Here is a 25,155-nt window from a genome sequence, read left to right on the forward strand (position 1 = left end):
TGGGTGTCAGTGTGGGTGGGTGTGGGTGTTGGTGTGTGTGTGTAGGGGTGTGTGGGTGTCAGTGTGGGTGTGTGGGGGTGAGTGTGGGGGTGTGTGTGTGTAGGGGTGTGTGGGTGTCGGTGTGGGTGTGTGTGCACTGTGTGGGTGCGTGTTTGGTGTGTGTGTGGGTGTCTGTGCGGGTGTGGGTGTGTCTGTCTGTCTGTGTCACTGTGTCTGTGTGTGCAAGTGCAAGCCCTTGCACAGGCTGGGGACGCGCACACCCAGGGCTGGGGACACACACACCCAGGGCTGGGGACACACACACCCAGGGCTGGGGACACACACACCCAGGGCTGGGGACACACACACCCAGGGCTGGGGACACGCACACCCACGGGTGGATGCGCACAACGCATCCACAACACACCCGAGCACGCAAGCGACACAGCCCTGGGCAGGTGTGCACACCCTGCCTGTGCACGGGCACTCACACACAGCCCTGGGCAGGTGTGCACACCCTGCCTGTGCACGAACACTCACACACAGCCCTGGGCAGGTACAGCCCTGGGCAGGTGTTCACAGGTGCCACGAGCACTCACACACACCTGCTGTGCATTTACATACCCTGTGCACGTTTACACGCGTTCCTAGCCTGTGCACACACCTTGCACAAGCGTTACACCCTCACACAATCGCACACACTCGCACAGGTGCATGGACACACCCCGTGCACACGCCCTGGCCCTTGCACACTGATGCCCGCCCCTCCACGCTCACAGGTGCACAGACACAGCCCTGCCCCTGGACTCCCGTGGGCTGCAGGCTGTGCCCGGCTGTGGGTGCTGAGTGGTCCCCGCTGCCCCGTCCCTGCTCCGTGCTGCATCGCGATCATCGCGGGGCTGGCCTGAGCACCCCGGGACTGGGAGGAGAGGCGGCTCATCCAGCTGCCCCCTCTGGGTGCTGCCCACCTTGTGTGGCAGGTTTGGGTGCACAGTGGGTGCCCTGGGGTGTGCTGTGTTGGAGTGCAACCCTGGGGTCGCCCACCTCCTGTTCTCTGGGGAGCTGGCAGGGTGGCAGGGGCCTGGAGCCCGCACCCTTTGTCCATGGGTGCAGGGCAGAGCCAGGACCCCTGCCCCAGACCGAGGGGGCAGGATCCAGCAGTCAGAGGTTACCCCCAGAAGCCTCTGGTTTCCAAATCCTGACTCTCCTCCCACCCACCCTGGAACACATGGGTGAGGGAGAAACCCTCAAATGGTGGGGACAGACCCAGACACATCCAGGTCTCCTCAGCTGCTGGAAGCACTGGGGAACCTTCGAGGCCCTCGACATCAAATAACCCTCAGCTGGGTAGGGGATAAATGCAGCAGCTCCTGGTTCACCCCCAGAAGGATGTGGGGGTTATGGGGGACCTCCAGCATTCTGCTCCAGCCCTCCAGTGCCAGGTTTCAGGGCTGGGTGGTGCTGATGCCTCGGTGGGGTGGAATGGTGGCTGTGGCCAAGCCATTGGGTGGCAAAGCTGCAGGGACCTTGTGTGGGTGGGAGTCACATAATCACCTCAATTTGTTCTGTCAAGAACTGTCTCTGCCTCATGGGAGGGGTCCCCAGGCCCCCACACCACATTTTCCCCAGGAGCAGTGGTGCAGGAGGGGGGTGTGCAGGTGTGGAGCCACACTCTGGGTAATTCAGTGCTTGATTCACCTGCGAGGTGGCTGGAGACTCATGGCAGTGTCAGTTTGGGGCAGCAACACCCCCAGGTCTCTCTGGCTGGCTTTTTTGAGGTGACTCCTTTCCGAGTTCTGCAGGAAGGACAGAGGAGCACCTGGCCCTGGGGGACGATGCTCTGGCCAAGAGGCTTCGTGAAGGTGAGGAGGAAAGAAGAGATGCAAGGAAGGGGGTGCACTCAAGCCACAGCTCACCTGCCCCCAGAAACTCCTTGCTGGGTTATCTGTGATCCTACTTGTCTCTTCTTCCCCCGTTGCAGAGCCTGGTGTTCTCCTTAACCTGCCTGGCATTCTTCCCTGCTCTGCTCTTCTCTTGCAAGCTACTTTCTGATGGGGTTGTGGAGGGAGCTTGGGGCTGGAGCTGAGTTGTGGGGGTCATGGAGATCCTTTGGGGCTGGAGCTGGGTTGTGGGGGTCATGGAGACCCTTTGGGGCTGGAGCTGAGTTGTGGGGGTCATGGAGACCCTTTGGGGCTGGAGCTGAGTTGTGGGGGTCATGGAGACCCTTTGGGGCTGGAGCTGGGTTGTGGAGGTCATGGAGACCCTTTGGGGCTGGAGCTGGGTTGTGGGGGTACTTTGTACCAGGTTCACCTGCAGGAGTCAAAGCCACATTTGCAAGATGATGTCTGTCCCTGTCCTTGGCGGGTGCTCAGACCCAGCTGGGCTGGGGAGGGGCTGCTGAGCACGTCAGGCTGTGCTGCAGCCCTGGATGAGACCTGAGCACCTTCCCTGGCTCCGTGGAGGAGCAGAGCTGGCCAGGGGAGCTCAGTGGGGTTGGGAGGGGTGGCACCCAGGACATGGCACCGGTGACATGTGAGCTGACCCACTGACCTGCTGACTGAATCCACTGCTGCTGTGTAGAGCCAGCTCTTCCCTGCTTCCATCCATCCTCAAAATGTGCCCTGCCAAAGCTCCCTGGGGGCTGCAAGAAGAGCAGTGTGTTGCTGCTCTTCTGTTCTCAGACTTGGAAGCTCCCTTGGGGCTGGGAGCAAGTCCTGAGAGTGCCACGCCAGCGCTGGGTCCCTGTGGGTGCCCCATGCCTGGTGTCCCTGACTGAGAAAAGGAGGAGATGGGAGACCTGGGTTTCTCCAAACTGACCTCATTCTTCTCTCCTGGGGATGCACACCCCTCCCCTCATCCCCAGGGGCCTTGCCAGGTGAACATCCTCCCAGGAGTGTCCCTATTGTCCCCGGGAGGCTCAGCACTGGCACCTTCATTGATGCAAGGCTGGGTGATGCTCCCAGTGGCTTTGGAGATGTCAAGGGCCAGGAAACCCAGAGGCCAGCTGGGCTTCCCATGGCTTGTGAGGGATCCAGGTGACCTCTTGCTTGCCCCTCTAGCAGAGGATGAGGTGTCCTGGTGTGGCCCTGCTGCCCGTGCAGGGACACTGGGAAGGAGTGGGGGCAGCAGGGACTGGTGTCACCATGAGATGATGTGTTTCAGGGAGCCCCTGACCCACCATGACGTTCAAGCAAGCGTCCATGATGGCCCCGGAGGCCACGGCCAGCACGCTGCCCATGAGCACGATGGAGAACTCCACTGAGGCCGCGGGGCCGGGCGAGAGCAAGGAGGACATGTTCACCAAACTGAGGGACAAGTTCATGAATGAGCTCAACAAGATTCCCTGTGAGTAGCTCCTCTCCCAGGTGTTACCCTTCTGATGACCCCCCACCGCCACTCTGGTCCCAGTAGAACCTGTGGCACAAGGTTTTTGGGTGGGAGGGAGCTACAGGGCTGACCATGACAATGGCTTTTGCCCACAGTGCCACCCTGGGCCCTCATCGCCATTGCGGTCGTGGCTGGACTCCTCATCCTCACCTGTTGCTTCTGCATCTGCAAGAAGTGCTGCTGCAAGAAGAAGAAGAACAAGAAGGAGAAGGGCAAAGGCATGAAGAATGCCATGAACATGAAGGACATGAAGTCAGGCAACCAGGTGATGTCCCCCTGGGCTGCTTGACTGACAGCCCCTCTGGCTGTTATGGGCTGTGTCAGGGATAGATGGATCCATAGATCAGACTGGGATGGAGCCACCAGGACCCTGGGATGGGACAGTTGAGCCAGGACCTGAGACAGCAGCACTGTCCTTGTCCAGTGTCTGGTGGCCCAGATGGACCAGGCTCAAGCTGGCCTGGACCTGCCAATGCTTCACCTGAGCCAGGAAATGTTGATTTGATCCCTTGTGTCTCCTGCCTCCCTCTGAGTCAGACTCATTTCTCTGAGCCTTTAGCTGAGAGGGGAGGGCTACCAGGCCAAAGCACCCACCAGTTTGGGATCCCCAGAATATCTGTGGTGAAGTGGTAGGTGCTGGTTCCTCATCCTGGTGGCCAGCCTGAGGCAGGCTTTGGTACCCACAGGCTTGGGGCCACCCTGGCCTCTTCAATGGCCTTGACCCATGGCCATTTGGAGGCGGTGGGAGAATTTGTGTGTCTGTGCCTGCTCTTCAGAGCCATGTGGGCACCATGGGCATGCAGACAGGGCTGGAGCAGGAGAGAGGGGAGGTGTGGGGTGGGAATCCCCAGTGGAGAACGAAGGCTGTGTCCTCTGGGCTCCACAGGTGGTGCAAACCCTGATCCCCCACCCTGCCATGGGTCCCTTGGTGTCTGTGTAACGTGTCTCTCTTTGCCCACGGTGCCCTCCTGCCCTGCTGCCCTGGCTGCCTCTCTGCTCTGGGACACTCTCCACGTAAGTGTCACCATCAGCCTCCTTCTCCATCATCTGCTTCCTGGGTGGGATGGGGGGACACATCAAAGAGGGGATGAGGAGCTGGGACTCCCAGCCCATGGACTGTGCTTGGAGAGGCTGGAAGAGGGGTGGATTTCCTAGGGACAATCTATTTCTGAGCCTACAAAACTCTGATAAGCCCTTAGCTCTGGCTGTACTGCTCCTCCAAGCGTGGGCTGGGGGACACAGGACCCACCAAACCCTCTCCAGTGGAGTCAATCCCTTGTCCTGGCACCCCTGGCAGTGCCCCTGTCATTTTGGCTGGACCAGCACTGGGGGCTCCCCGGGAGCTGCATGGCTGTGGCACAGCCAGTACCACCCCCAGCCTGCTCTGTCAGTGCTTCGTGTCCCCAGCACGTGGGACTTCTTTCCTCTGGTGGGGAGAACCTGGGTGCTGACATGCCAGGAGGCTTGGGGTGCCAAGGTCCCCAGTGTTGTGGGGCTGTGAGTGTCCTGCTGAGCTGGACACCTCGGCTGCCACTGCAGGACCAACAGGACGACGATGACGCAGAGACGGGTCTGACGGAGGGGGAAGGTGAGGAAGAGGAGAAGGAGCCGGAGAACCTGGGCAAGCTGCAGTTCTCACTGGACTACGATTTCCAGGCAAACCAGGTGATGGAGGGGCTGGGACTGGGCTGAGGAGCGGGGTTTGCCCAGGGGGGAGTTGAGAGGAGGACCTGGGAGGCACATGAGGGAAGGGGGAGCTGGGTGCTGTGCCACAGGAAGTCCTGGGACATGTTGGACTGGAGATGAGCCCTTGGCAGCTGCAGTGCATGGCCAGGCTGTCTCACTGAGGACTCCTCTGCCCTTCCAGCTCACAGTGGGGATCCTCCAAGCTGCTGAACTGCCAGCTTTAGACATGGGTGGCACCTCAGACCCCTACGTCAAGGTGTTCCTGCTCCCTGACAAGAAGAAAAAGTACGAGACCAAAGTGCAGAAGAAGACCCTCAACCCTGCCTTCAATGAGACCTTCACCTTCAAAGTGAGCCCCTACATCCATAACAAGATCTTGTCTCCCACTCCAATCCTTCCTCCAGGCCTGTGTGCTGACTCTCTGCTGGGAGTGGCTGGTCCTGGCTCGGGGTCCTCCGAGCCCCTTGCAGCCCCTTTGTTGTCCCTTTGTGCAGGTGCCCTACCAGGAGCTGGGTGGGAAGACGCTGGTGATGGCCATCTATGACTTCGATCGCTTCTCCAAGCACGACATCATCGGTGAGGTGAAGGTGCCCATGAACACTGTGGACCTGGGCCAGCCCATCGAGGAGTGGCGGGACCTGCAGAGTGGCGAGAAGGAGGAGGTGAGAGCCAGCCTGAGATGGGGGCTGGCCCTGGGGTGAGCTCTGCTTTCAGGGCCACCCCACAGTGCTCAGGGCCACCATCACTGTGGGGTCCTGCCAGGGTACCATGAATAGCCTGGCAGTCATTGCTGGATCTGACATGTTGTTCCTCTGGGTAAAAATGTTTCTATAACAAAAAATCAAGAGTGTAAAACATCTTGAGTGGGCCTGGCTTGTCCTGGACCTAGTGATCAAACTCCTGTGTTGGTCCACAAGGTGCCAGCTTGTGCCTGGACTGAGCAGGGTTTGGGGGGACCTGTATGTGTGATCCTGTCCCAGCACTGGAGTCCCAGGCACTGGCAAGGCTTTAATGTCCCCTCCTTGATCTGCTTGGCAGCCAGAGAAGCTGGGAGATATCTGCATCTCCCTCCGGTACGTGCCCACGGCCGGGAAGCTCACTGTCTGCATCCTGGAGGCCAAGAACCTGAAGAAGATGGATGTTGGGGGCCTCTCAGGTGGGTGTTGCTCAGAGGCAGCCTCCCCCCATCCTCTGTGGGGAAGGACTCTGGGGCCACCTGTCTGGCAGAGCTTGGGAAAACCCCCCAGTGCCTCCTCATGCCTTGGAGGCAGCCCAAGGTCTGGCTGGGGTGGGGGGGGAGTTGGGCACGGGACACATCCCTGACTCTTGGGAAGAACATTTTGAATTTGGTTCCCCTGGTTCGAGCAGGACCAGGATGCTGCAGGACCTGGGTGGTGAAAGTGCTCCTCTGCCATTTGCTCCTGGTCCTGTTCCTCCTTGATCTGGGGGCCAGGAACCTCAGCTGACAGCATGTTTTGTGCTTGAACTGTCTTCCCAGCCCCATCCTGGGGCTGAGCTCTGTGCCCAGGGATCCTCAGCTCTCTCCAGATGTGCTTTAACCATGACAAGAGCAGTACCTGCATGGCTGGAAGGATTCAGCTTTATTGTGGGCTTTCCTGCTCCAGAACCATGGGGACAGGTCAGAACCCACACAAAGTGACTCACCTGACAGGCCAGCTGTCACTCCACTGTTCCCTGCCTCCCTACAAGGGAGCCCCAGCACAGAATCCCAGAATCATTACTGCTGGAAAAGACCTCCAGGATCACCAAGTTCAAGCTGTGCCTGATCCCCACCTTGTCACCCAGACCAGAACACTGAGTGCCATGTCCAGGTGTTGCTGGGACAGCTCCATGGATGGGGACTCCACCACCTCTCTGGGCAGTTCCAATCCTGTTCCAATCCAGACCATCCTTTCCATAAACAAATTCTTTCTGATGTCCAACCTGAACCTCCCCTGTCTCGATGCCGTTTCCTCCTGTCCTGTCTCTGTTCCCTGGAAACAGAACCTGACCCCCCTCCAGCTGCTCCCTCCAGCCAGGGAGTTGTTCAGAGACAGATCTCTCCTGAGCCTCCTTTTCTCCAGGCTGAGCTCCCCAGCTCCCTCAGCCTCTCCTCATGTCTGACTCTCCAGACCCTTCCCCAGTTCTGCTGAATGCAGAAGAGCTCCATATCTTGGCCAGCTGCTCCCACAAATCTTCTCCAGCCTGACCATTTTGTCTTTGGCATCCATCCACAAACCTCACACCACCTTTACTCAGGGCAGTCTCTCCCTCACCCTGGGTTGAGATGTCTCCTGGGACCAGGCCAGCAGTGTCCCCAGGGCACCTCAGCCCTGGCTAATTCCCCATCCTGATCCCCAGATCCCTACGTGAAGATCCATCTGCTGCAGAATGGCAAGAGATTGAAGAAGAAGAAGACCACAGTCAAGAAGAAGACCCTGAACCCCTACTTCAATGAGTCTTTCAGCTTTGAGATCCCCTTTGAGCAGATACAGGTTTGTCTGATGACTCCCCTGGGATGGAACATGTCCTAAAGCTGTCTGAGCCCTTACCCCAGCCTTCCCAGCAGCTTGAGCTGCTCCTGCTGAGCTCCTGGTGTGGTCACCCAGGAGATTCTTCCAGTCCCATCTGGGGCCTGGGCTGATGCTGAGGGCAGCTGTTGCAGGGGCAGAGGTGGGAGGCTGGGCAGAGCCCATGGGAGATGAACCCTTAACCCAGATCATGACTAAAATAGGGTTTTCTCTGCTCCTGATCCTACAGTGCTCACCCTTAGCATAGCAGGGTGGTCCTAGGAGCGTTTTGAACTCTTGGCCACTGCCTTCTGCTCCTCCATGTCCTGTGCAAGTCCCTGCATGTGCCCCTTGCCCCTGCCCAGTAGCCCAGAGCTCTTGCCCATCCCCACACCACACTTTGGTGACCTTTCCCAGGTGAATCAGCTCAGGATGAGCTGGGCCCCCACCGGGCTCTGCGCTCCTCAGAGAGGAACATGAAGGAAGCAGGGAGGGGGCCCTGCACCAAAATGGGCCAGAGTGGAGCTCATCCTTGGAGGATCCCTGGGGCACCACGGAGCTCTCATGGCCACTGTGCCTTTCCACCCCTCTAAAAAAGGTTTCCTTCTTTAGAAAGTGCAGGTGGTCATCACAGTGCTGGACTACGACAAGCTGGGGAAGAACGAAGCCATCGGCAAGATCTTCACAGGCTTGAACTCCACGGGCACGGAGCTGCGGCACTGGTCCGACATGCTGGCCAACCCCCGGCGGCCCATTGCCCAGTGGCACTCGCTCAAGCCGGAGGAAGAAGTGGATGCAGCTCTTGGGAAGAACAAATAGGCAGCTCTGCCGGCCGGCGCGGCGCTGCGGACAGTTGACCCAGAGCTACTGATACCTCAGTTCTGCAACCTTCCTTTTGGTTTTTTTGTTCTGTTCTAAGCTGAAATGTCCTTTGATACCTCTGGAAGGGTATCCAGGCAGTCCCAGTAGCTTCCAGGGGAAGAGGTTAAAGACATGGATGGTTCTTTTTGTTCTTCAGCATCGCTCCTTTCTGCTGCATGTCCCATTGACTCTGCTTGCCATCCCTTCCCAGTGCAAAGCCACTGGCACACCTGGGACCTTCCCCAGCAGCTGTGTCACCAGTCTGCAGCATTGCTGCCACCATCCTGCCCTTGGGATCACGTGGGGAACCGTGGAAGGTGATGTTGGAGCCTGCTGGTGTGAGATGACCAGACCCACCGTGCTTGGTTGGGGTGTGACCAGTAGTGAGACACAAAAATGGTGCAGAAGAAGAGACCCAGTGCCTCCCCCTGGCCCTCTCCAAGGAAGGCTGAGTGCCCCTGGCCAGCTCCAGGTTTGGGTTCTCTGAGGAGATGCTTGCAGGGGCCGTGGATCCTGCTGTGGTGGTGGGGTCAAGCTCTCAGTGCTGCAGCAGGAGCTGTGGAGGCACAGGGAGCCTCGGGAGGGCGGCTCCAAGGAGACACAGGGTGAAATGTGGATGCACCAGCAGCACTGTGGGGATCACCACCACCACCAGCATCACCCCCTGTGTTCTGTCCCCAGAGGGGCAGCGCTGGGTGATTTGTGTCTGTGTCCCACCATGCCTGGTGAATCCCATAGACCAAAATGCTTCCATGAGGCAAGTATACAATGAGAGGTGTCCAGATGTGATGGGGACAGACCCCAGAGCTGCACCTGGTGGCTCCCCAGAGACTGTCCATTGCATGTCCCAGGGCTCAGGCCCCCTGTGGGCACCCCAGCCTCAGGGCAGCTGCGGGGCCGTGGGGAGCTCCAGCCCCAGCAGTTGCTGTGGGTGGGGAAGACAAGGCACCAAAGACCCCCCTGAGCTGCTACTCCCCACCAGGCCATTGGCTGTTGGACCCACCCTGTCCTGCTCCCCTCAGGGGTATAAGCCATATCCGTGACCCTGACAGTGGCTAAGAGCTTCTCTAGACTCCTTCTCCCATTTCCCAGAAAAGCCCTGAGCTGGAAAGCCAACACAGTTCTCTGCAGCTGGGAAAGGGTCCAGCAGCCCTGCCCAGTTCAGTTCAGTCTGTACTGATGGCAGCTCGTGTCCCTGTCCCAGCTCCAGCTCCACAGCAGCCTCAAGCTCTGCTCCCTTTGGCTTCCTCGGGCTCGGTGCTGGGGATTCTGGCACCACAGGAGGGTCGAGCCTCAGGGATGTGCTGGCACTGGGGACGCTGCTCTGGGGGTTCAACACCGGGGCTGGGACTGTGCTGCAGGGTGTCTGGGTCTGGGGGAAAAGTGCCAAAACTGAGCTCATCCCACTCCTGTCAGAGGCTTTGGCAGCTCCCACAGCTCTGACTTCCCGAAGGGAATCCTGGTCCTCTCCAGAGGTGGGACATGATGGGAAAATTGGTGGCAATTACTGGGTTTGAAACTTGGCTTGGGGGGTTCAAATGGACACGGGGACCAGGCCCTGTCCCTGGAGGGTTGTGCAGCTCTGGCACAGGTCCCCAGGGCAGCACATCTCCATCCATGGCAGGTTTGGGGCTCAGATGGCCAAGATGCAGTGTGGGAAGGGGATGTTGGACAGAGACCTCTAATGACCACCTCTGCCACCACTGTGGCTGCACTTGGCCATGCCCTGGTGGAGGTGGCACTGGGGCCACGCTGGGTCTGCAGGAGTCATCCAGCCAGTGCTCCCTCAGAGCCATTTCCAGCTTTAAGTAGTTTGTTTTCCTAATGGATGTGTCTGTGCCAATCGAGAGGGTCCCGTCCTGCCCCTGTAGCCAAAGGGAGAAGTCTTGGGATCTTTTAATAATGGGGAGCTGATGCTGCATGGTCAGGAGCACTGGCAGGACTCAGTCTCATTTTGGGGTCCACCCAGGCACGGGGAGTGTGTGTGTGTGTGTGTGTGTGTGTGTGTGTGTCTGTGTTTGCCTTACATGGAATAAGTTAAAAGAGGAGGAATTAGAAAAAGCAGTGAAATGCTACTGATTGCAGCCAGCAAATGTGCATGGCCCCACAGCCTTCCCAGGGAAACGGAGGTGTGCACACCTGCACATCACACCTGAACACCTGCACATCACACCTGAACACCTGCACATCACACCTGAACACCTGTACATCACACCTGAACACCTGTACATCACACCTGTACACCTCCACATCTGCACATCACACCTGCACATCACACCTGCACTCACCTTCTATGCGCTCCCCTCTGCCCCGCCCCTGCCGCATCAGCCGAGGTCTCTCCAGGGGTGCAGATCCCACCTGGCTGCTTTCCATCCATCATCCATCCATCATCCATCCATCATCCATCCATCATCCATCCATCATCCATCATCCATCATCCATCATCCATCATCCATCCATCCTCCATCATCCATCATCCATCATCCATCCATCCATCCATCATCCATCCATCATCCATCCATCCATCATCCATCATCCATCATCCATCATCCATCCATCCATCATCCATCCATCATCCATCCATCATCCATCATCCATCCATCATCCATCATCCATCATCCATCATCCATCATCCATCCATCCATCATCCATCCATCATCCATCATCCATCCATCATCCATCCATCCATCATCCATCCATCCATCATCCATCCATCCATCATCCATCCATCATCCATCATCCATCCATCCATCATCCATCCATCATCCATCCATCCATCCATCCATCCATCATCCATCATCCATCCATCATCCATCCATCATCCATCATCCATCATCCATCCATCATCCACCCATCCATCCATCCATCATCCATCCATCATCCATCCATCCATCCATCCATCATCCATCCATCCATCCATCATCCATCCATCATCCATCCATCATCCATCATCCATCATCCATCATCCATCATCCATCCATCATCCATCCATCATCCATCCATCCATCCATCCATCCATCATCCATCCATCATCCATCCATCATCCATCCATCCATCCATCCATCCATCATCCATCATCCATCCATCATCCATCCATCCATCATCCATCATCCATCCATCATCCATCCATCATCCATCATCCATCCATCATCCATCCATCCATCATCCATCATCCATCCATCATCCATCATCCATCCATCATCCATCCATCCATCCATCCATCATCCATCCATCATCCATCCATCATCCATCCATCATCCATCCATCCATCATCCATCATCCATCCATCATCCATCCATCATCCATCATCCATCATCCATCCATCATCCACCCATCCATCCATCCATCATCCATCCATCATCCATCCATCCATCCATCCATCATCCATCCATCCATCCATCATCCATCCATCATCCATCCATCATCCATCATCCATCATCCATCATCCATCATCCATCATCCATCATCCATCCATCATCCATCCATCATCCATCATCCATCATCCATCATCCATCCATCATCCATCCATCCATCCATCATCCATCCATCCATCATCCATCCATCATCCATCCATCATCCATCCATCCATCCATCATCCATCCATCCATCCATCCATCATCCATCCATCCATCATCCATCATCCATCATCCATCCATCCATCCATCCATCCATCATCCATCCATCATCCATCCATCATCCATCATCCATCCATCCATCATCCATCCATCATCCATCCATCCATCCATCATCCATCCATCCATCCATCATCCATCCATCCATCATCCATCATCCATCCATCCATCATCCATCATCCATCCATCCATCCATCCATCATCCATCCATCATCCATCCATCATCCATCCATCATCCATCATCCATCCACGCTCCTCAAGCCTTGGCGGAGGGGAAGACTGTGACTTTAATACATGATTTAATTTTTTTTTTAATAAAAAAAGGGAAAACCACCCAACATACTGAAGCCATCTGCGCTGCCTCTGACCCCCCCTTAGCTGTGTGTAGGTAAATTATATGGAGACATAGCTGTATATACCACGAGCAGTGCATGAGAAGCAGCCACGTAGCAGAAGCAGCATGGCCCCAGCCCGGCACTGCCGTCCCCATCTCCGGCGGCCACTTCCAAAACTCATCGCTCAGAGCTCTCCACCGCCCTGATATTTTTACCCCCAAATAAAATGAAACTCCCCAATTAAATCATATAAAAGAAGAAAATAATGCCAAGAAGCAAAGCATGCCAAGCCTGGCCCGCCAGCGGAGCGTGAGCTGTCACAGCCGTGGCGTCCGTGTGTGTCGTGTTCCCCTGTTCTCGTCGCGTTTGTCACACGGCCGGGTAGCAGCAACATCGTGGCTTCGGTGTCCTGTGTCGCGTTGGTGCATTTCACCATCAGAGCAACTTTAGAAGCCATATTAGAGCACGGTGCACCGGGGGGAGCCCCAGGGTGAGCCGTGACCCCTTCCCCCGTGTGTCCCCCCGGTCCCGTGGGTGCCGCAGCTGCCGCCACCTCCGTGGCCTTGGGTGCCGTCCTGCCGGGCCAGGGGACGGGACAGCGCTGGCCGCAGATGTTGGGCTCGACCTGCTGGTGGTGAAAAGGCTTTTTGGAGCAATTTGGGTTATTTCTGCCGTGTCCAGTCAATGGTTTCTGCTTTGGGCACTTCCCTCTCCTGGCGGCACGGCGGAGCAAACCCAGCTGTGCCACGGAGATGCTCCCGGGGTTAAAAAATGAAGTGAATCCGCGAGTCTTGGCAACAGGCTCGGGTTCCTTTCCTCTTTTCTCCAGAACGAGGAGGGAGGAGCCGGTCCCGCTGTGCCCCATCCCGGCCCCGCAGCGCTCGGCTCCGGCGGGAGCTGCTTTTAATGCCCCTTCCCCTCGTGTGGACTCCGTCGTTCCGTCTCTGATCGTTTGATGGTTATTTTGTAATGATTTCTGTCTCCTTATTAAAGAAACGAGCTGAAAGGAGCTGCTTCCCTTCTGGTCTTGCTTCTGGGGCTCACAGGGCACCCGCGGGGAGGGGCAGGACCCAGGGCACTGAGCTGATGGAGGGATGGAAGTGTGGAACCTCACAAGGGTCCGGGTCCCCCAAAACACGAATCATGAAATCATTTAGGTTGGAAATGCCCTCTAAGATCATGGAGTTCAATCATTAACCCAGCACTGCCACGTTTACCCACTAAACCATGTCTGAGGTGTCACATTCATGCACCATTTGAACACTTCCAGGGATGCCCTGGGCAGCTCTGCCACAGCCTCACAACCTTTTCAGGGAAGAACTTTTGCCCAGTATCCAACCTGAGCTTCCTCTGGCACAACTTGAGGCTGTTTCCTCTGGTCCTGTTCCCTGGGAGCAGAGCCTGACTCCCCCTGGCTGTCCCCTCTCCTGTCAGGGAGTTGTGCAGAGCCACAGGGTCCCCCCGAGCCTCCTTTTCTCCAGGCTGAGCCCCCCCAGCTCCCTCTGCCTGATCTCTGGGCAGCCTTGAACCCCAGAGAAGCAAGGCCAGACCAGACATGGGGCACAGGTGGGAAATACCAAAGGTCCCCAGAGAATTCTTTGCCCCCAGCACAGAGTCTGGTCTATACAGCCACATCCTGTTCCACAGGGATCCTGGACACCCCCAACCCTAAGGGAAAAACCCAACCTGCACCAACCACCTCTGAAAACTGGAACATGTGGAGGTTCCAGCAGCCTCACCTGAGACAGAAGTTCCCAGATGTGACACCACCTCCTGCCTGTGCTGCACTTTGTGCTGACCAAACTTCTGAGCAGAGCAAACACAGACTGGGAAATAAACCTGATCCCCCGTGTGTGCTGAGGAGGAGATCAGATCCTTTCCTGTTTCACCTTCCCACCAGTGGGTGATTTTCAGGGATGTGCATCCCAGTTCCTTCATTTCAGCTTCCCTTGTGTTTTGGTTTGGAAGACAGGTGTCTGCCAGGGAGGGCAGGAGCCTCCCTTGAAATGAAAAATGTAAACTCTTCCCTCTGAATTATTGTAATTTTGAAATCAAGGGGCTCTCAGGCAGAGATCTGGGGATAGGAATAACAGTTCTTTACTGGTGTGTATAACGTGGCACACAAACAACAATAACTACAGCATTAACAGCAGAACAGAACCAGGGAGCCCGGGACAGCTTTCTCAGTGAGACAGGAAGGGATGGAGGAGAGGCTTTGCTTCACAAAGCCCTGGGGCAGTGCTGGTGCTCCTGCAGGGCTCTGAGGAACACTCAGCTGGAACAGCAGGGATGAGCTGAGATCCCAGTGAGGATCAGCAGCTCCATGGCTCTGCCATGTCCCAGGCCCCCAGACAAAGAGGGAAGAAGGAGAAGCAGCAGCAGCTCTGTCTGGGTGATGATGAATTCCCTTCTCCAAATCACAACAGCCCCCAGCAGTGTCCTGCTCTGAAGCTGAGGAAAGCAGCCCAGCCCCAGCTGCCCCTCGTGTTTCTCAAGCACCCACCAAGTACCAGCAGTCAGATTTCTCTCACCACGAGGTGAGACAGAACAAAAGGAAGGACACTTAACCCCCAACACCCTGAAAAGGCACCTGTGCTGTAGCTGCAGAACATTTGTGCTTTTATGGATGATGAATATGGTCAAGCTACGAGAATTTTGTGAGAAACAGAGACTTTTAACACAAACAACTTGTAATTCCTGAAAGATGGAAGCAAAGTCAAAGCTTCTATTTTATCAACTCTTATTTTATTCATTTATAAATACTGTTGTGTTTACAAGCATCATAGCTGTGAATATTATTCCCAAACTTTCAAACACATAATACTTATAATACTATATAACAACAACCAGTAAAACAAATCATTCATCTCAGGGTTTGAAAGGCCACTCAAAGGTTGCATAAAAATACATTCTCTCCCCATCTCGTCAGCCAGTCCTGCTTCTCCAAGGAGTTTATTTACAAAGAGCCATCATCAAACTTGGAGCCACAACAGGTGGGTTCACCCCAAGCAATAAAAATTAACTCACCCCAAGCAATTGCTCAGAAAAAAAATCTCATGTTCCCCAAGGGAGACCACGTCTGGCAAATGCTCTGATTCCAAGAGGGATCAATTTTAAAACCTATTTGCTCTGCACCCTGTCCCAAGCACAGGGTTTGAGGTGTCCTGTTTGTCACCTCCTCAGTGCACTGGTTATGTCAGGCATGAAGTGAGACAAAAAAAAATCCATTCTCAAGAATTTGGTTTGCAGTTGCGACGTCACGAGGAGACGCTCACAGCTTTGGCTGCTCAGGGACACTGAGCTGTGGGGCCCAGGGCTCGGGAGAATCCAGTGCTAAGCAGACACTTCAGCTAAAGTGGTTTGGCTTTGCAAGAACACTCAGAAGAAGGAGCCTCCCACAGCCTTCCCACTCTGCTCCTTGGGAAAAAGCACAGTGAGTGTCCTGGTAGGAAGGGGCAAAACATCAGTGCGGGATGGATTTGTCAGATTGGGTTGAACCCTCTCCCAAAACAGACACCAGGCTTCCTGCTGCCAGGAACCTCCTGTGAGAAGAACAGGATCTTTACTCCAAACTCTCCTGCTCATCCTGCCCAGCTGGGGAGCGTCTCCTCCTCCACGTGGCACAGAAGGGAGCGGGCTCCTGATCCCCGATCTCCTGACCAGAGCCAGAGCCTGAGGCTGAAGGGAGGAGTGGGTCACCAAGAGAGAAAACATCAAGAACAGCAAAAGTACTCACATGAAGAGTGCACCAAGAGGGAACAGCGTGCAGGGGAAGCATTGACTGGATCTCAAGACTTAAAGCTGTTAAATAGAGCAAGGTTAAAATCAAGGAATATAAAAAGGATGCCTGGCTTAGGCAGTGCTCTGCAGAAACCCTGATGCCTTTACCAGCTTTGGTCTCTTCCTCCCAAAGCTCAGCAGCAGAGGAAGGGCCTCAGTGTAGGAGAAACGGTGCCTCAGCTGCACAAATGGCTCCACCAGCTGAAGAGCAACTTGTGGTCAGAGCTGCCTGGGGAAAACTGGAAGCTCCAGGAAGAGCAAGAGAGGTGGAAACAGGCAGGACAGGGAGGGGAAGGGGGAAAATGGAGAATTAGAGGGAAAAAAAAAACAAACAAGGAGAGCAAACCCCAGGGAGAAGAAAACAGAGATGCTTTCTGAGGCAATAAGCAGCAGAAGGTTTGAAAAAGCCCAGGATTGCCTGATAAAGTTTTACCCTGTTGAGCAAGCTCAAGTATTCTGCTCATGTTCAAGTATCTCATCTCTCTGGCAGTGGAGAGTCCCCCCAGCCAGAGCCAGCAGAGCTGCTCAGGAACGTGGTAGAGCTGCTCCATGGCCACTTCCAGCTTCAGTGACCAAGAACTGCTGCCCTTGGCCAGAGTCTGGGGAGCTGAAGGACAAAGGGGATTAAAGGACAGATATGGAAGGATTTAGATGGGAAAATGTTTTGGATACAGCAGGATGTCTATGGGAGGGAAGATATTGTTTGAGAGGAGTCTGTTAATGGGAACCTCAACAGACCTGATGATGTCCCACAGCACAGAGAGAGAAGCCAATGTAAAAATGCCCATGGGAGAGAACAATTCCAAACTGTTCAGAGTGCATGTAACGTCAAAGAGGAGGATTTCTGGAGGTTTCCTTCAAGACCAAAACTTATCACAAGTTTTTAACAGGTCAGAAGACTTTCATCATGGTGATTCAGTTACCAGCAGCTCCTTGTCCCTCTGACACTGACACACCCTGACCTTTCCAAGGTGTGGGGGACAGGATGCTGCCATTCTCCCTCTACAAATCCTGCTTCAAATCAAACAGGGAGTACCCAAAGTACCAGACCAGGCTCTGCTATGGGGCTTTGCCTTCAGGGAGGCAGCAGGAGAATGTCCCAGATGGCTGTTGGGAAGGGGAGGCTGGTTTCTGGCATGGGCACAGTTCCCTGGAAGGTGATTTATGCTCACACACAGGTGAGAGCAGCAGAAAACCTGTAGGAGTTCAAATCTGTCCTTCAGAAAGCTCAGCAAGTGCCTGGGATATATCCTGTCCCAAGGAACAAGAGTCCAGTTGGCAACTGGATGCTCCCAAGCACAGAGACAGGAGCCCTGGAAGGACACAACATGACACAGGATCAGCCAGGGGTAAAGGGAGGGTGAGGGATCAGGGTCTGACACCGAGTGTCAGCACTGATGGTACTGAACAAGTTCAAAATCTTAAATAGAAGACTCAGTCTGCTGGGGCAAGAGGAGAAGGTCTCTGCAAAAGAGCTCATCAGCCTGTGACAAACATGAGCTCTGGTGGCTTTAAAAGCATCACATTGAACCAGAGTCCCACGTCTCAGGGGGCTGCTGTACATCCTCAGAGTCCCAGCCCATGTTCACATTTCCCACCTGTAAAGGGCCTGGATATGCTGGGCTGGTTCTTCAGATGTCACTTTTTACAGTAAGAGCTTCCCACTCCAGCTCAAAGTCCAAAACCAAATACTGAGCTTCTGGAAAAAATTTTGGCAGCTCAAACCCAGTCCTCACATTTCTCCCTTGAATAAAATGTCCGAGATACCACAACATGCATAAATTAAAAAAAAAAAAAAAAATGGCAGGGGGTGTTTTGGGGGGAAACTGGGGTGAAAAGGGAATGTACAGCAATGGGCAGGGCAAGGCAGGTGTGACATTGATCCCACGGCTGAAACACTTGCTGTACGTGACGGGAAGGGAAGGGGAGGGCTCGGTGCTGGGGTTGGCAGCTGGTGTAGGACACCCCTCCTTGTCCTGCCTTTGCTCAGGATTCCTATTTGGAGAGTTTGCTGATGACACGAATGAGGGCTCCGTTCTCATCCTTCAGCCTTTGGTTGTCTGACTTCAGCTCTGTCAAAATCTGCAGAGAGACAAAGACAAGGCAGGATCAGAGGGGCTCGGGGGGGCAGAGGGGACATTGCACCCCCTCCACCCAGCACAGTTCCAGGGCTCTGCAGCACCTCCAGAGCTTTGAGAAGCTGCCAGGCAAGAGGGGTGAGAGGGGCCTCGAGCACAGCACTGAGCCAGGGAGCCCCTGGTGCAAAGCAAGGCCACAGCCCCAGCAGCAGCTCAGCACCAGGCTGGCAGGGCAGGAAACATTTCTGAGCTGTTTCATCCCAAAGCTGTGCCCAGAGGCTGAACACAGCCCACCAGACAACAGTCAAGCTGCTGTTTCTGATATGCTTTTTCCATTTTGCCAGAAGGGAAACCAAAGGTCTGGAATCTTCATTTGGGACTGGACCTTGCCAGATTATCTTTAGAATACCCCCAAATCTCCTTGGGACCCCAGAGATGTGTAACACAGTCACAGGTGCCAAGGCCAGAGGACTGGTAGAACACAATGACACTGGGGATACCTCCTGGGTGCTCAAGTGAGGTTGCAGCACAGACAAAAACCTTTGGAAACAGAAGAAAGAGCTTCCACAGGACCCTTCCAGCATTTCCCACTGGCATAAACCCTGCTGACCTCCTGTGCTGCAGGGAGTGGCCTCCTGTGGGCTGTTCCAGCTGCTGAGCACCAGGAGACCCCTGCTCCTGTCTGGAGTGTGACACACAAGGGGTCACTCCCACCACGGGTGCCAGCAGATCACAGGGTGATCACAGGGGCACCCAGAGTGGGATCACACACACGGGACCTGTGTGAGCTCCACTTCTGCCTGCCAAGGTGCATTTTGGAGGAATTCCCTCAAATTCAAATTCTGCACTGAATCTCCTCCTAAGCTGGTATTTCAGGTCTGAGCACAGTGTTCTGCCACCCTCCACCTGCAGTCCCTCCATGTCACCAGCTCTGAGTGTGGGCAGCTCCTGGAGCAGAACCAGCTCCCAGCAGAGCAATTCCCTGCCATGGCTGGGCCCCAACACACCCAACTCCATCCCTGCTGCTGGATGTTTCAGGTGGGAGGTTTTTTAGAGGGGGAGGAGGGATGCTGTGGAAAGGGTAAATCCTTGTGCTGGGCTGGCCAGAGCTCTGGCCAGTGATGCTGAGTGTGCCTCCCCTGACCCAGTGCTGGTGTATCATCACCATGGCTGGGCTGTCACCAGAACAGCACAATGGCTCCTTGTGCCAGTCCTCATGGCCAAAGAAGAGCAATCACCATCACCAAAGTGATCAGGAGCTCAGAACACAGCAGAGCCCTCTGCACTCCTCTGTTTCCTGCTGAGCTTCCCCTGCTGGTGCCTCCCAGCTCATCCCAGGCAGTCCTGTCAGGCCCCTGTCCCTGCCTGGGGCAGCTCTGCAGTGCCCAGTGCTGGGATAAAGGACATGTGAGGTCCTGACACTTGTTTTGGCAGTGAGAATGTGTCACAGGTTCCCAGGAACTACAGCAGAGAGAACACCCCAGTGCCAGGGCTCAGCTGGAGCCTGACTGGGCTCTGCCTCACAGGGGGATCTGTGTGACCTGTGTCACTTATCTGAAACTGGAGGAGTGTGAGTACATGTGGAATAAATGTCTCTGGACACTTTCCTGGTCATAACCTCGCTCCACCAGTGCCCAGAGAGGCTTCCTGAAAGCTGCACATCAGCCTTACACAACACAAGGTGAGGGTGTTCCTCCCTTCCAGGGAAATCAGCCTCAGCTCAGGTGAAATGAAGCCCAGGGGAACAGGCTGGAAGGGCTGGAAGTTTCCAGAACATTTACAGATGTCTCACAGGAATGGTGATGTGGCCCAGCCCCAGGGAATGGCAGGGCTGTGGTACCTGGGACACTCTGGCTCCTCAGAAATAATGTGGGCTCAGGAAAATGAGATTGACTGGAAAGAGCAGGGCACATCTGGCAGAGCTTAAACCAGTACATCACTGGTTAACCAGTACATCACTGGTAAACCAGTAAATCACTGGTAAACCAGTAAATCACTGGTTAACCAGTACATCACTGGTAAACCAGTACATCACTGGTAAACCAGTACATCACTGGTAAACCAGTAAATCACTGGTAAACCAGTACATCACTGGTAAACCAGTACATCACTGGTTAACCAGTAAATCACTGGTAAACCAGTACATCACTGGTAAACCAGTACATCACTGGTAAACCAGTAAATCACTGGTTAACCAGTACATCACTGGTTAACCAGTACATCACTGGTAAACCAGTAAATCACTGGTTAACCAGTACATCACTGGTTAACCAGTACATCACTGGTAAACCAGTACATCACTGCACAGCTGTGGTGGCCACAGACACCACTGAGGCAGAGTTCACACAAACCAGCACCATCCTGTGTCAGACCCACTAAAGGAGATGAAAATGAGTCAGCAGAGCTCACAGCCCATGGCTCTCCCCTGCTGTGAGTGAGGAGGGGAAGATGAAGCTCAGCCAGGGCACAGATAACGTGGGCACGTTCTGGGAGCAGCAGAGGTGACCTGCACTCTGTGAAACATCAGCTGAGTCTGGAAATAATTTTGCCCAGTTTTTCCTCTCAGATCTCAAGGCATGTGGGGAAGGAGAATGAATTAAACTCACGGTGGATGAGAAGAAATGAGGCAGGGTCAGGTTGGAGGACAGTTCCACAGATTAGAACCAGAAAGGCTGGGAGATCCTTTCACTGACCATCTGCATAACCCAGGGCACACAACATGACACCCAACTCTCCCAGCCCTTGTGCCACATGTGTGGGCTTGAGCTGAGACTCCTGGAAAGGGGAAGCTACAATTCCCCTGATTAGTTTGTTTCTATGGTTAATCAGCCTTGATATAATTTGTGTGCTAAGAATAGATTTTTTTATTCTGTGGTGCCACTTCCAGCCCACAAGAGCACATGACTTCTTGTGTCTGAAGGGATATGAATATCCCTCTTAACCTGCAAAGGACAGGTAGGGCCCCAAGAAAGGAACATTTACAGCTTTATTTTAGCACTGAACCAATGAAGTAGCAGGAAGAGACATAATTTAACTGTGTGATGTGTGAGGGCAAAGGTTAAGGAAGATGCATCCTTGGGTTACAAACATTAATTGTCCTGCACTGGATTTAAAACAGAAGATGAAAACAGAGCACTCCTGGTCTGGCTCCTGCTGCATCCCCCATCCTGTGCCAGCCCACAGGAGGCAGGGTGGGGTGCTGAGCCTGTGGACTCAAAAATTTCAGTTTAAAATAAGGAAATGAGCTTGTCCTTGTTGTTCAAGTGACCAAGAAAACCTTCTGAGGACAACTCAGTTTGTAGCTTTTCTAAAAATGCCCTTTCTGTCTAAAATGTTCGCTTTTCACAACTTCCTTGAAAAGTTCCTGACTTTGGATAATCTGATTTTCTGAGTGCCAGCTTCTCCCTGAACTAAGTCCAATTAAAAAGAGTTCTATTACATGCAGCATAAAACACCTATTTTCAAGTGTTGAAGGCCAGGTTGGAGAGGGCTTGGAGCAACCTGCGATGGAGGGAGGTGTCTCTGCCCATGGTAGGGGGTGGAATGAGATGAACTTTAAAGCCCCTTCCAACACAAACCATTCTGTGGGTCTGTCTGAAGGCAAAGTACCAGGCAAGGAGCTGCTGGCACTGCCAAGCCACCCCAAAGCCATTCCCCAGTGCTAAGCCAGCAAGGGCAGCAGCACCTGCCAAGCAGAGCAAGAGGCAGAGCAGAGCCCCAGCACAGCCCTGCCGTGGCAGCAGCACCAAGCTCGCAGAGTTTGCACATCCTTTGGCACAAGCTTTTGAGCCAGGAGCTTCAGCAGACACCCTGGAGGGCAGGGAGAGAGCGAGAAGTGCCTGGCCAGGGAGAGGAGACCTGCCTGGAAGAGTGGAAGAGGGAGGCAAGATGAGCCGGAGGGAAAGCAGCTACAGCTCCTCTGATTCCGAGGGCTTGGCAGGCAGAGAAAGTCTGGCTACCACCCGGGTCAGAGCCCTGTTCTCAGCCAGCAGTTGCTCATTCATCTGCCTCAGAGTGTGAATCTGTTTGAGCTGGTGGAGATTCTGCAGAGAGCGAGAGGAGTGGACAGAGAAATAGAAAACATCAGGGAAAGGAATGGGAACAGAAATGGGAGTTTAGTCCAGTGGCAGTGAAAGAAAAAAAGAGAATAAAAGGAATTAGTAGCAGTGAGTTCTGGATGGGGAAAGCCTGACAACACAAGGATATTTTGGGAATCAAATCCTTTCTCCAGGACCCCCCAAAGTCTTAAAAAGGTCAAATATAGGGATTTCCCACCACAAAGCAGGATTATATTCTAGTTTACCCAGACAGCCCTGGGACTTGGGAATTGCTGGGAGACCTATCACCAGTGACTTAACACCTACACAGGCTCTGAAAGCACTGCTGGGAACTGAGAATTTCTTTAAAACTCCTTTTCTTTGTGTATCTCTAAAAGCCAAAGCAGCTGTGTGGAGCAAAGAGCAATCAGAGCTTCCTGGAAGATCCCCAAGGCAGAAACTGAAGCACCTGGAAGTGTCACTGTCCCACAGCAGATCACTGAGACAGTGATTGTGTCCCTCATCTTTGAGTGATGCTCTTGGGTCTGCCCAGGCTCAGTCCTGCCAAAACCTCTGGGCTTTGGGGGTGTTCCTCATCCCTGCCCAGATTCAACTCTTCTCTGTATGGGGCTCAATTTATCTCTGACTTTCAGAGGGAACAAGTCTGAACCTTAAACTGGGAGATGCTCTCATTCAGACTCCTCTTCCTAAAATGAGCAGAGTGGGGATGTGCCTGGAGGACATTCCTGGTGACAAAGGCAATGAGGGGCACAGGACAGGGCAGGGATCAAACAGGAACAAACTGGACATGGGCACAAACTGTGTGTGGGCACAAACTGGGGCTTGCACAGGTCCACAGGAATGGGGGTAGGGAACAGAAAAGCTATGAGGAAGCAGAAGAGGGAAATGGTACAAGCCATGCAGACATCCCAGTGCCACAAGGATGGCACTGTCCCCAGTAATGCCAAAGTGAATTCATGTGCTGGACATTTACACCACTGCAGGTGGCAGGAGATGCCAGGAGCTGTGGAGCTGCTTCCTGAGTGGCCTCTCTGCCCTCCTTCCTCCTGAGAGCTTGGGCAGCTGGGCCACAGGAACAAGAACCCCTCCTCAGCAAGAACCCATCCTGCATGATGGAGAGAGCCCCAGCACTGGGCAGGGGCAGGCAGGAAACATCCACAAGAAGAGTTTTAAGTTCAAGTGACAAAATCCCTGTCCCAAACCTCAGCAGTCCCACAAAGCACCGTATTTCTCCCCATGTCCTCTTACTTGTGAGCTTGCAGTGGCAGAAGAGGACAAAGGGAAGGGTCTGTGGGGAAGGGGGTTCCCTTCTACCATTTCATTAGCAGAAAGCACTCAAAGGGAGGAGCTGTCTGTCCTGAACAGGGAGCACCATGAAAGAATGTACTGTGACACAAGGATTGTCTACCCAACCTGAACTACTCAGGCTGCCCAGAGCAGCTGTGGCTGCTCCATCCCTGGGAGGGTCCAAGACCAGGTTGGACAGGGCTTGGAGCAGTCTGGGATAGTGGAAAGTGCCCATGGACTGGAATGAGAAGGGCACCTTCCAACCCAAACCAGTCTGGGATTCTGTGATGACCCAGAGCTGGCTGCAGCTGCCAAGGAATCTGCTGTGTGCACATTTTGTTCTAGGGCTCATTCCTGTACAAAACTGGAGTACTTTGCATACCCCCAACTGTCAGCTCCATTCTTAGCTCCCAAAAGCACTACATTTACTCTCCATGATGGAATGACCTCTTTGAAAAGCTTTGCAAAACCAAGGGAAGCAAGACAGGAGGGCAGGGAGCCAGCAAAGGATGGGGTTTGAGCCCCTGAGATCATCAAACTCACAGAGCAGCTCCTTGGGCACACAAATGCAGTTCTGACACTGGATAAATCAATGGATCCCAAGACAGAGTTACAGCCAACAAACTGCAGGAAAACTGCTGAGTGACACCTCAAGAGCAAGATCTCTGCTCACCATATCCCATCCATCCATCCATCCATTGACCCACCCATCCATCCATCCATCCATCATCTATCATCCATCATCCATCCATCATCCATCATCCATCCATCATCCATCATCCATCATCCATCATCCATCATCCATCCATCCATCCATCCATCCATCCATCCATCATCCATCATCCATCCATCCATCATCCATCATCCATCCATCCATCATCCATCCATCCATCAATCATCCATCATCCATCATCCATCATCCATCCATCATCCATCATCCATCCATTCATCCATCCATCATCCATCCATCATCCATCCATCATCCATCCATCCATCCATCATCCATCATCCATCCATCCATCCATCATCCATCCATCAATCATCCATCATCCATCCATCCATCATCCATCCATCATCCATCCATCCATCCATCCATCCATCCATCCATCCATCCATCCATCCATCCATCATCCATCCATCATCCATCCATCCATCCATCCATCATCCATCCATCATCCATCCATCCATCCATCCATCATCCATCCATCCATCCATCCATCATCCATCCATCATCCATCCATCCATCATCCATCCATCCATCATCCATCCATCATCCATCCATCATCCATCCATCATCCATCATCCATCATCCATCCATCATCCATCATCCATCCATCCATCCATCCATCCATCCATCATCCATCCATCCATCCATCCATCATCCATCCATCCATCCATCATCCATCATCCATCATCCATCCATCCATCATCCATCCATCATCCATCCATCATCCATCCATCATCCATCATCCATCATCCATCCATCATCCATCATCCATCCATCCATCCATCCATCCATCATCCATCCATCCATCCATCATCCATCATCCATCCATCATCCA

The 25,155-nt window shown here is 54.0% G+C and overlaps 2 protein-coding genes across 12 annotated transcripts in view; one reads left to right on the plus strand and one right to left on the minus strand.

The window, feature by feature from the left end:
• The first annotated feature begins 3,158 nt into the window (after positions 1-3,158).
• SYT2 (synaptotagmin 2) lies at positions 3,159-8,489 on the plus strand. Its single transcript, XM_058855805.1, has 8 exons — positions 3,159-3,324; positions 3,462-3,631; positions 4,915-5,031; positions 5,234-5,401; positions 5,547-5,714; positions 6,091-6,208; positions 7,414-7,547; positions 8,175-8,489. The coding sequence occupies exons 1-8, from the start codon at positions 3,159-3,161 to the stop codon at positions 8,379-8,381; spliced, it is 1,248 nt and encodes a 415-aa protein (XP_058711788.1). The 3' UTR covers positions 8,382-8,489.
• Positions 8,490-15,113: 6,624 nt separating this feature from the next.
• The window catches only part of PPP1R12B (protein phosphatase 1 regulatory subunit 12B), a 126,173-nt gene continuing 116,131 nt past the window's right edge, over positions 15,114-25,155 (minus strand). For 5 of the 11 annotated variants that reach the window (XM_058855767.1, XM_058855766.1, XM_058855773.1 and 2 more), the window contains 2 exons: positions 22,111-22,291; positions 15,114-18,252 (listed from right to left, as the gene is read on the minus strand). In XM_058855767.1, coding sequence (XP_058711750.1) covers positions 22,157-22,291 — 135 coding nt within the window. In that variant the 3' untranslated portion in view covers positions 15,114-18,252; positions 22,111-22,156. The remainder of the gene's footprint in view (positions 18,253-22,110; positions 22,292-25,155) is intronic. The other 6 variants (XM_058855769.1, XM_058855770.1, XM_058855768.1 and 3 more) reach the window with 2 other exon arrangements.

This window comes from Poecile atricapillus, chromosome 23, assembly GCF_030490865.1.
Source record: "Poecile atricapillus isolate bPoeAtr1 chromosome 23, bPoeAtr1.hap1, whole genome shotgun sequence".
Classification (NCBI taxonomy): Eukaryota; Metazoa; Chordata; class Aves; order Passeriformes; family Paridae; genus Poecile; species Poecile atricapillus.